The 12514-nt window shown below is 33.2% G+C and overlaps 1 protein-coding gene across 1 annotated transcript; it reads right to left on the reverse strand.

The window, feature by feature from the left end:
- Positions 1-4729: 4729 nt before the first annotated feature.
- Positions 4730-6606, reverse strand: LOC135265920 (uncharacterized). The gene is made up of 2 exons (XM_064356314.1): positions 6493-6606; positions 4730-6436 (listed from the first exon to the last, which is right to left on the reverse strand). Exon 2 carries the CDS (start codon positions 6358-6360, stop codon positions 4735-4737), a length of 1626 nt encoding a protein of 541 aa, XP_064212384.1. The 5' UTR covers positions 6361-6436; positions 6493-6606; the 3' UTR covers positions 4730-4734.
- Between the last annotated feature and the right edge of the window lie 5908 nt (positions 6607-12514).

Raw genomic sequence — 12514 nt, forward strand, 5'->3', positions numbered from 1 at the left:
TTCAAAGCATAGAACCGTTTGAAGTTAAGAGCTCTCGTTAAGACTATAACGCAAATCTTTTGTTTTGTGCTAAAATAAGACGTTTTTAGTCAGTTTGATATAAGTTTTCTTGTTCAAAGCAAAATATTGTCGAAAATCAACCGATTTTGTCTAAACTGATACAAAATTCGGTGGTTTGTGTCCGAATAGAAAGTTTTCAGATTCTTTAATGTTAGGTTTGCTGCTTCGAACAAAGAATCAACGAAAATATTTTGTTTTAATACAAACTGCAATATAAAATGTCTTTATAGGACAAAACATGATGTTTGGCATCTGTTTAATAAAAATTTACTCGTTTGGAAGCATAAAATCATTCCAAATAAGTTATTCTCGTCGAAACTATAATGTAATTAGTATTTTGTGCTAGAATACAGCGTTTTTGTTAGATTTTTAACAATTTCGTCTATTTTGAGCAATGAAACGAATAGGATTAGCTGCCTTTATCCAAAGTGATACATAAATTGCTCTTTTATGCCAGATTAAAACGTTTTTAGTCTGTTCGATATAAGTTTTCTTGTTCAAAGCAAAAGATCGTCTAAAATAAGCCGTTTTTGTTTGAACTGATAAACAATTCAGACTGAGAGTCAACAAAAATAATTTGTTTTAATTCAAACTGATACTTTTTGACCCTATAAGAGTCCTATAAGAGTCCGAGATACGCCGTTCTCGTCGAGTCTATAACGTAATTCGTTTTTTTGTGTCAGAATACGACGTTTTCTGTCTGTTTAATATAATTTTTTAATAATAATAATAATAATAATAATAACAATAATAATAATAATAATAATAATAATAATAATAATAATAGTAATAGTAACAAAAGTAATAATAATGTTAATACTTTTAATAAGGAAATATGAAGCTTATTTTGTGTGTTACATGAGCGTTTTCTCATTTCTATGCAAAAGATCAAGTGTGATCTGTGTTTTTAGGCAAGAAATTGTCTAAAATAAATCACTCATTTTAAAACTGGTATAAAGACATTTACTATACAAAAGTTATAATCGGTTTTTAATAATAATAATAATAATAATATAAACAATAACAATAATAATAATAATAGTAATAATAATAATAATAATAATAATAATAATAATAATAATAATAGTAGTAAATAATAATAATAATACTTATAATAATGAATTTCTTTCTAAATTAAAGCTTAGTTTTTCTAAGCAAAAATGAAGCTTATTTTGTGTTATCTGAGCCTTTTCTCATTTCTATGCAAGAGATCATCTGTGATCTGTGTTTTTAGGCAAGAAATTGTCTAAAATTAATAACTCATTTTAAAACTGGTATAAAAACATTTACTATACAAAAGTTATAATCGGTTTTTAATAATAATAATAATAATAATAATAATAATAATAATAATAATAATAATAATAATAATAATAGTAATAATAATAATAAAAATAATAGTAATAATAATAATAATAAAAATAATAATAGTAATAAAAGTAAGCTTAGTTTTCTAAGCACAAATGAAGCTTATTTTGTGTTATATGAGCGTTTTCTCATTTCTATGCAAGAGATCATCTGTGATCTGTGTTTTTAGGCAAGAAATTGTCTAAAATTATTAACTCATTTTAAAACTGGTATAAAAACATTTACTACACAAAAGTTAATAATAATAATGTAAATGAAACTCGGAATTCACCCAAAAACTAATTTATTAGTAAATTAGATCCAACAACGACATTGACACTTCCACCGTGTCCTTCCAACTAACTAGGCGTTGCCCGTACGCGCCTCACGCGTCATCATTTTCCGCCAATTTCACCAGCAGCGCCCCCTTCACTTAACAGTCGGCCACGCTTCCGTGTTCCACGTCCTCGGGGAACCACCGGTGTTTCTAAAACAAGTAATTAACCAATACCATGTATCCGAGCCGTAGTATACATCTACAGCCCGAGTCCCACTTAAGAACTATTTATAAACAACCTGAAAATAATCATAATCGTGTTTCTCACGTTGAGAATGAATCTGAAAATAATCATAATCGTGTTTCTCACGTTGAGAATGAATCTGAAAATAACCATAATCGTGTTTCTCACGTTGAGAATTAATTAAGAACAACAACAATAAGAACACCAACAACAACAATAAGAACACCAACACCAACAAGATCAGTAACCTCAACAATAAGTAGAAGAACAATAAGAAGAACAAGAACAATAACAACAACAACAAATCATTAACTCATGAGTTTCAACGTAAAGCGCTTAAAAACAACATTTGGGCCCAAAATCGTGAGTTCACGTTGAACTTCACTCAGCTTCACAGCGAACTCAGTCATTCGTCACTGACATCGCCTATTGTTTCGTCTCCACTCGTCGTGGCGACAACGTAATGTCTCAATTTGTCCACTGAGTGAACACCCTCATATCGTTTTTGGGAACGCGTCGCCCCCGGCATGTCCGTCACGACATACCTATCGTAGTCGAGCACTTTCTGAATTCGGTACGGTCCCGAATATTTAGGTAACAGCTTCCGACTTTTGCCCTCGTTTGAAGCTCGCGTGGTGCGTACCAACACGAGATCACCTGCATTAAATCTCTTTGGGGCACAGCGTCGCTTGTCATAACGCTCTTTTTGCTTCTGCTGTTCCTTTTCGACACGCTGAGCAACGTCTGCTCGTGTCCGTGGCAAATCACCATCATGAACACCCTCTGTCACCACGTTGGTGAGGATTGAGTCATTAGCATGTCGAGGTGTATACCCCAACAACAATTCGTATGGACTTTTGCCCGTAGTCGAATTCGGCGTAGAATTAATACCCCAACTAATTCTACTCACAAAGTCATCCCATTTCTCTTCTTCTCTCGAGCTAGCAGCAAGCTGAGATAAAATCGTACGATTTAATCGCTCCACCTGGCCATTAGCCCGTGGTGTGGCAGTCGCGGTTAGTACTAATTTAACGTTTAAATCAGTACAATGTGTCTTAAACTTTTTGCTAGAAAAACAAGCCCCACGATCGGCTATTATACGTTTAGGTACACCAAACATTCCTGTAAGAGAAGCTAAAAATGATAAAACAGGGCCCACCTTAGTATTAGGCACGGCCCTGAGAAAGACAAATTTAGTAAATGCATCGATAACAGCTAAAAGATAAGAATTATTTGAGTTGCTCTTTACAAATGGTCCCAAATGATCCATGTGCAATGTGTCAAATGGTTGCGAATTCTTAGGTATGGGATTCAAAAATCCTGGCTGCTTTCCTCCGGCTTCCTTATTGTAGAGACACTCCAAGCAGCTAGAAATATACTTGTGAACATACCTCCGCATTGAAGGAAACCAATAAGATTTCGACACAGATGCCAAAGTTTTCTCATTCGATAAATGGCCAATTCCATCGTGGTGTGCTAATAAAATCTGGCGTCTTACCGCTTTTGGTACGACCCATTTTAATCCTGACTCAGTCTGTTTGAATACTCGACCATCCTTTAGTTTATACTCTTTGTGAATGGCACGCTCTTCAGCGTTCGTCGGTGATTTTTCCAATATTTCCTTCAACAATGCGCATCTCGCATCTTTCATTTGAACAGCTAAAATCCAATCATCATCGTTAACATTAATATGCAAGACTTCCACTGAAGGCTCCGAAGGATCTAATACCGGATTTCTACTTAAAGCGTCAACGTGACTCATTTTACTGCCAGGTCTGTATTCTACAGTAAAGTCGAACTCAGAAGTCAACAACCACCATCTCCCAATTCGTGGAATCAAATCTCTCTTGGTGAGGGTTGTTCGTAAAGCATTACAGTCTGTGATCACCTTGAATTGAAGCCCCAACAAGTATACTCGATAATGTTTGAGAGAACAGACCACCGCTAGCGTTTCTAGCTCGTACGAGTGGTACCTTTGTTCCTCTTTGGTCGTCTGTCGGCTGAAAAACATAACTGGACGCAAAGATCCATCACCTTGTCGTTGCAACAGAATGCCACCAATTCCAACTTTAGAAGCGTCAGTGTGTAACTCCGTTTCAGCTTCCGCGTCGTAAATTGCAAGAACTGGTCTGCTCGTCAAGATGTCTTTTAAAGTCTGAAAAGCCCGCTCTTGTGCTTCTTCCCAAACAAATGCACTGCCTTTCTTTAGGAGACTCGTCAAACTATTTGCTATTGTTGCGTAATCTTTCACGTACTTTCGAAAGTACCCACACAAACCTAAGAATTGCCTAAGTTTGTGTACGTCTGTTGGTTTGGGAAAAGCTGTCACCGCTTTGATTTTTGTCTCGCCTGGCTTAATGCCTTCCGCACTGATCTCATGCCCTAAATACTCTATTTGACTTCCAAAGAAGCAACATTTACTCAGCTTTAGAGTCAATCCGAACTGTCGAAGCAATTGAAACACCGTTCGTAAATTGTTAAGACCTGTTTCAAAGTCTTTGGAAGGTATCAGAAGATCATCTATGTAACAATAAGCGGTCTGAAACCGTAATGGACCCAACACCTTATTCATAGCTCGCTGAAACACTGCCGGAGCGTTGGCTAGACCAAAAGGCATGCGGACAAACTCGTAATGCCCATCAGGCGTAACAAATGCTGTCTTTGGAATCGATTCGGTGGCCATTGGGATCTGATAGTACCCACTCGCGAGATCTAGTGTGGTGAAAAACTTTGCACCGTTTAGTTTATCCAAATGTTCGTCTACTCGTGGTAACGGAAAGCGATCTTTGATTGTTTTCGAATTTAATTACCGATAGTCAACACACATACGGTGTTGCCCATCTTTCTTCCGCACCAACAGTATGGGACTCGAATATGGCGAGTCTGATTCTCGTATGACTCCGCTACCTAACAAGTCATTTACTATATCTCGAACAATTCTTCTTTCGTGATGCGATAACCGATAAGGACGATAAACTATTTCCGCTACATTTCGTGCAAAACAATCTCGAAATTCGTTAACGAGTTGTAACAATTGCTCGAACTGAGCCGGGTCTAGATTCTTATTGACTTGTGTAAGAAGTTCCCACCGTTGAAAACTCTTTACCTCAACCTTCCCCACAGAAAACACACTCACCGTCGTAGCTGTCCTTTCCTGCTCGCAAGGCTCAGCTCTCGCAACGATTTGCGCCTTTCGATATACCAGATCTTGGTGCGATAGATTGCGAACGGTCACTAGGCCTCCATCACATGTGACACACCGATGAACAACGTGTTCGAACCCTGGTCTCGGACGTTGACACCCTTCAACGTAATAAGCTCCTTTCCACCCATCGTCTTTTGCCTTGATTCGTATGCAACCAATGGATTGAGGAGGGATCACTGTTTCCTCTTCCGCCCAAAGTGCAACTTTTCGTGTCGGAAGTTGGCCTAGAAATGCTTGGATCGATTCGTTGTTTCCGTCAACTACTCTCACAGCTTCCTCATTTGCTATAATCGTATTAGCACCCGCATTCAGGAAGGTCTGTCCCACTATGACAGGCACACGTTGTGCACTGTCTTCGACGATCAAAGCTTTTACGTTTGCCTTGACAAGATCCACTTCTAGCTCTACTTCGACTTCCCCATGCACTTTGGTGATTCCCTGGCCATAACCACGAATCAAATGTAAACTTGGCTGCCACATCAGTCCCAATTCTCTAGCAACACTTTGCTTGACAAGGACCGGTTCAGCTCCTGAGTCAATGTAAGCTCGCGTCGGCTTACCATTGACCTTAATGTCTATGTAATAATTCTTATTATTACTTGCGTCAGCTACACTTGTCGTTAGTGCCTGCTTAGACATGTTTTCTTTTACTAAGTTACCACGTCGGCACTCAGCATCCACATGTCCAATGCGACCACATTTCTTGCACTCAATTCTTGGTTTCGGGCACTTTGTCGCAACATGTCCTCGATTACGACAATTGTAACACCGAACTGACGAATACAGTTTTTGTGCTTCGACTCGACTTGGAAGGAACCTCCTCCTTTCCCGAGGCGCCTGCTTTGCGAGCGTATCCCGCTTGTCACCTTCGGATCTCAGAGTCGACAAATACTCAGCGTACAAGCTTTCGGGTGTAACGTAACGCCCTGCTCTAGCCCCATTTCTGAGAGTCACGTCAGTCATTCCATCAATAAGACAGGAGACTGCATTCGTTCCTGTTATGTCACAAGCCTGCAACAGATTTAATTTCCCAAAATAATATTGTGCCCAGGTTTCACCATCTTCCTTCACCCTATTCACTAGCTTACGAAGTGTGGAAGCATAATCGTGGTGATCGGGGAAGGTGGCTTGTAACAAACGTTTCCATTCATCCCAGCTCCGGTCGTATGCTGAGGGATCGAGATTGTCGTACCACTCCTTGGCCAACCCCTTGAGTTGACTTATCATGCCGTAAATCGTTGTACGTTCGTCCCAACCGTTCACGAGAGCCAACTGGTCAATTTTATGCAACCACTTAGTGGTACTAAAATTGGGGTTTCCTGGAGCGAATTCAGGAATCAGGTCACTTTTAATGCCAACTTGTCCTGATGTGTGCTCAAAATTGCGGTTTAGCAAACGTCGATTCAAGTTTTCCACGAGTTGCTCAAGTCTCGCGATTCTAGCGGATTCGGCCGAAACTGGGGGTGAATTTACTGTACTGGAGACCCCAGGCGCGGACCTTTTCGGCCGTGGCTCATCGTCACTTGAGTCCGAGTCGTCCGAGTCCACATTTCCTCGGTACCTGTGACGCCCCATTGCGAAAATCTCACCAGAAAACTTTTCGCGCCTTTTGAGCCACACCCAAATGAAAATTGACAGCGTGTGGTTGCGTAACTCCTAGAACTCGTCAGAAATCAGAAAAACCAGATAAATTCGGCTAGCACCCGATTGATTTGTTCGATTTCAAGTCGTAAAACACAATTTTGTTACGAATGAAACGGTACAGATTCCCAAAACTTCAATTTTTGGCCCTTGCCTTGGCCACCCACAAATTCCTCACAAAATCACCACAATTCACCACTCTCTATCGGAAACGATTATTTGAGCAATATCCTACCGCTGCTCTGTAAATGAAACTCGGAATTCACCCAAAAACTAATTTATTAGTAAATTAGATCCAACAACGACATTGACACTTCCACCGTGTCCTTCCAACTAACTAGGCGTTGCCCGTACGCGCCTCACGCGTCATCATTTTCCGCCAATTTCACCAGCAGCGCCCCCTTCACTTAACAATAATAATAATAATAATAATAATAATAATAATAATAATAATAATAATAGTAATAATAATAATAATACTTTTAATAAGGAAAAATGAAGCTTATTTTGTGTGTTACATGAGCGTTTTCTCATTTCTATGCAAAAGATCATGTGTGATCTGTGTTTTTAGGCAATCTAAGCAATTTTATAGTTTTTAGGCAAGAAATCGTCTAAAATAAATCACTCATTTTAAAACTGGTATAAAAACATTTACTATACAAAAGTTAATAATAATAATAATAATAATGATAATAATACTTATAATAATGAATTTCTTTCTAAATTAAAGCTTAGTTTTTCTAAGCAAAAATGAAGCTTATTTTGTGTTATCTGAGCGTTTTCTCATTTCTATGCAGGAGATCATCTGTGATCTGTGTTTTTAGGCAAGAAATTGTCTAAAATTAATAACTCATTTTAAAACTGGTATAAAAACATTTACTATACAAAAGTTAAAATCGGTTTTTAATAATAATAATAGTAATAATAATAATAAAAATAATAGTAATAATAATAAAAATAATAATAATAATAATAATAAAAGTAAGCTTAGTTTTCTAAGCAAAAATGAAGCTTATTTTGTGTGTTATATGAATGTTTTCTCATTTCTATGCAAGAAATCATCTGTGATCTGTGTTTTTAGGCAAGAAATTGTCTAAAATTAATAACTCATTTTAAAACTGGTATAAAAACATTTACTATACAAAAGTTATAATCGGTTTTTAATAATACCAATTATAATAATAATAATAATAATAATAATAATAATAATAATAATAATAATAATAACAATTATAATAATAATAATAATAATAATATTAATAAAAATAATAATAGTAGTAATAAAAGTAAGCATTGTTTTCTAAGCAAAAATGAAGCTTATATTGTGTTATATGAGCGTTTTCTCATTTCTATGCAAAAGATAATGTGTGATCTGTGTTTGTAGGCAATCTAAGCCATTTTATAGTTTTTAGGCAAGAAATTGGCTAAAATTAATCACTCATTTTAAAACTGGTATAAAAACAATACTATACAAAAGTTATAATCGGTTTTTAATAATACTAATAATAATAAGCACATTTTTTTTTTAAATAATAATTATTTTCAAACTTATATCTCGCTTATGGTTAGTCCTACATAAAAAATGCAAATAACTATTTTGTAGGAAATTTTATCAGCTTTAATTTTAGTAAAAAGATAAAAATTGATAGGAGTAACTGTTTTCGAAATATACGCAAGAAGCTGTTACCTTAATTAAGCGCTTGCATATAAGCAAATTTAGTACTATTAGTATTATTATTATTAATGTTATTGTTATTAATATGACGACTAAAAACGACTCCGAAGACTTTGGTGACTTTTATGACTTATCCTTTTTCCTCTACTAAAGTGTTAGTCTTAATTAATTTAGTTTAATTTCGGTTTTTCAAACATTTTATTTTAAAGCAAATTTTTGTTAAAGATTATTTATATCCAACTCTATAACTCGCTTATGGTTGGTCCTACAAGAAAAATGCAAAAAACTATTTTGTAGGAAATTTTATCAGCTTGAATTTTGAAAAAAAAGATAAAAATTGATAGGAGTAACTGTTTTCGAGATATAAGCGAAAAACCAATAAGAAAACTGTAACTGTTACTGAACAAAAATGTAATTCAGTTTTCAATGTTTGAGACAAAGACGAAAATGCAGCATTTAAAATCGACTCTGAAGACTTCAGTGACTTTTATGTCACCTCCTTTTTCTTCTAATAAAGTATTGGACCCATTAAATTAAGTGTATTTTAAATCACAAGACATTTTCTGTTAAAGCACTTTTTTTTTAAATATTAATTATTTTCAAACTTACATCTCGCTTATGGTTAGTCCTATATAAAAAATGCAAATTACTATTTTGTAGGAAATTTTATCAGCTTTAATTCTAGTAAAATGATAAAAATTAATAGGAGTAACTGTTTTCGAGATACAAGCAAGAAACCAAAAAACTGTCACCTTAATTAAGCGTTTGCATACAAGCAAATTTAGTACTATTAGTATTATTATTATTAATGTTATTGTTATTAGTATGACGACTAAAGACGACTCTGCAACCTTTAGTGACTTTTATGTCTTCTCCTTTTTTCTCTACTAAAGTGTTAGACACAATTAATTTAGTTTAATTTCAGTATTTCAAACATTTTATTTTAAAGCAAATTTTTTTTAAATATTATTTATATCCATCTTTATAACTCGCTTATACTTGGTCCTACAAGAAAAATGCAAATAACTATTTTGTAGGAAATTTTATCAGCTTTAATTTTAGTAAAAAGATAAAAATTGCTAGGAGTAACTGTTTTCGAGATATAAGCAAGAAACCAAAAAACTGTTACCTTAATAAAGCGCTTGCATATAAGCAAATTTAGTACTATTACTATTATTATTATTAATGTTATTGTTATTAATATGACGACTAAAAACGACTCTCAAGACTTTGGTGACTTTTATGTCTTCTCCTTTTTCCTATACTAAAGTGTTAGACTCAATTAATTTAGTTTAATTTCGGTTTTTCAAACATTTTATCTTAAAGCAAATTTTTGTTAAAGATTATTTATATCCAACTCTATAACTCGCTTATGGTTGGTCCTACAAGAAAAATGCAAATAACTATTTTGTAGGAAATTTTATCAGCTTTAATTTTAGTAAAAAGATAAAAATTGATAGGAGTAACTGTTTTCGAGATATAAGCAAGAAACCAAAAAACTGTAACCTTAATTAAGCGCTTGCATATAAGCAAATTTAGTACTAAAAACCACTCTGAAGACTTTGGTGACTTTTGTCTTCTCTTTTTTCCTCTACTAAAGTGTTAGACCCAATTAATTTGGTTTAATATCGGTTTTTTAAACATTTTATTTTAAAGAAAATTTTTGTTAAAGATTATTTATATCCAACTCTATAACTCACTTATGGTTGGTCCTACAAAAAAATGCAAATAACTATTTTGTAGGAAATTTTATCAGCTTTAATTTTGAAAAAGAGATAAAAATTGATAGGAGTAACTGTTTTCGAGATATAAGCAAGAAACCAAAAAACTGTTACCATAATTAAGCGTTTGCATATAAGCAAATTTAGTACTATTAGTATTATTATTATTAATGTTATTGTTATTAATATGGCGACTAAAGACGACTCTGAAACATTTAGTGACTTTTATGTCTTCTCCTTTTTCCTCTACTAAAGTGTTAGACACAATTAATTTAGTTTAATTCCGGTTTTTCAAGCATTTTATTTTAAAGCAAATTTTTGATAAATATTATTTATATCCAACTCTATAACTCGTTTATGCTTGGTCCTGCAAGAAAAATGTAAATAAGTATTTTGTTGGAAATTTTATTAGCTTTAATTTTGAAAGAAAGATAAAAATTGATAGGAGTAACTGTTTTCGAGATATAAGCAAAAAACCAATAAGAAAACTGTAACTGTTACTGAACAAAAATGTAATTCAGTTTTCAATGTTTGAGACGAAGACGAAAATGCAGCATTTAAAAACGACTTTGAAGACTTCAGTGACTTTTATGTCACTTTCTTTTTCTTTTAATTAAGTATTGGACCCAATAAATTAAGTGTATTTTAAATCACAAGACATTTTCTGTTAAAACTCATTTTTAATTATAAATTATTTTCAAACTTATATCTCGCTTATGGTTAGTCCTACATGAAAAATGCAAATAACTATTTTGTAGGAAATTTTATCAGCTTTAACTTTAGTAAAAAGATAAAAATTGATAGGAGTATCTGTTTTCGAGATATAAGCAAGAAACCAAAAAACTGTTACCTTAATTAAGCGCTTGCATATAAGCAAATTTAGTACTATTAGTATTATTATTATTAATGTTATTGTTATTAATATGACGACTAAAAACGACTCTGAAGACTTTGGTGACTTTTATGTCTCCTCTTTTTTTCTCTACTAAAGTGTTAGACCCAATTAATTTAGTTTAATTTCGGTTTTTCAAACATTTTATTTTAAAGCAAATTTTTGTTAAAGATTATTTATATCCAACTCTATAACTCGCTTATGGTTGGTCCTACAAAAAAAATGCATTTAACTATTTTGTAGGAAATTTTATCAGCTTTAATTTTGAAAAAAAGATAAAAATTGATAGGAGTTATTGTTTTCGAGATATAAGCAAAAAACCAAAGTGACAACTGATACAGTTACTGAACAAAAATGTAATTCAGTTTTCAATGTATGAGACAAAGACGAAAATGCAGCATTTAAAAACGACTCTGAAGACTTCAGCGACTTTTATGTCACCTCCTTTTTCTTCTAATAAAGTATTGGACCTAATAAATTAAGTGTATTTTAATCACAAGACATTTTCTGGTAAAGCACTTTTTTTTTAAATATTAATAATTTTTAAACTTATATCTCGCTTATGGTTAGTCTTACATGAAAAATGCAAATAACTATTTTGTAGGAAATTTTATCAGCTTTAATTTTAGTAAAAAGATAAAAATTGATATAAGTAACTGTTTTCGAGATATAAGCAAGAAACCAAGAAACTGTTACCTTAATTAAGCGTTTGCATGTAAGCAAATTTAGTATTATTAGTATTATTATTATTAATGTTATTGTTATTAATATGACAACTAAAGACGACTCTGAAACCTTTTGTGACTTTTATGTCTTCTCCTTTTTCCTCTACTAAAGTGTTAGACACAATTAATTTAGTTTAATTTTAGTTTTTCAAACATTTTATTTTAAAGCAAATTTTTGTTAAATATTATTTACATCCAACTCTATAACTCGCTTATGGTTGGTCCTACAAGAAAAATGCAAATAACTATTTTGTAGGAAATTTTATCAGCTTTAATTATGAAAAAAAGATAAAAATTGATAGGAGTAACTGTTTTCGAGATATAAGCAAAAAACCAATACGAAAACTGTAACTGTTACTGAACAAAAATGTAATTCAGTTTTCAATGTTTGAGACGAAGACGAAAATGCAGCATTTAAAATCGACTCTGAAGACTTCAGTGACTTATATGTCACCTCCTTTTTCTTCTAATTAAGTATTGGACCCAATAAATTAAGTGTATTTTAATGCACAAGACATTTTCTGTTAAAACTTATTTTTAATTATAAATTATTTTCAAACTTATATCTCGCTTATGGTTAGTTCTACATGAAAAATGCAAATAACTATTTTGTAGGAAATTTTATCACCTTTAATTTTGGTGAAATGGTAAAAATTGATAGGAGTAACTGTTTTCGAGATATAAGCAAAAAACAAAAAAACTGTTACCTAAATTAAGCGCTTGCATA

This window comes from Tribolium castaneum, chromosome 4 (assembly GCF_031307605.1).
Source record: "Tribolium castaneum strain GA2 chromosome 4, icTriCast1.1, whole genome shotgun sequence".
Lineage (NCBI taxonomy): Eukaryota > Metazoa > Arthropoda > Insecta > Coleoptera > Tenebrionidae > Tribolium > Tribolium castaneum.

Bases quoted from the DNA above. Each gene is read 5' to 3' on its own strand.
- LOC135265920 (XM_064356314.1), bottom strand. From the start codon at position 6,360: ATGATAAGTCAACTCAAGGGGTTGGCCAAGGAGTGGTACGACAATCTC.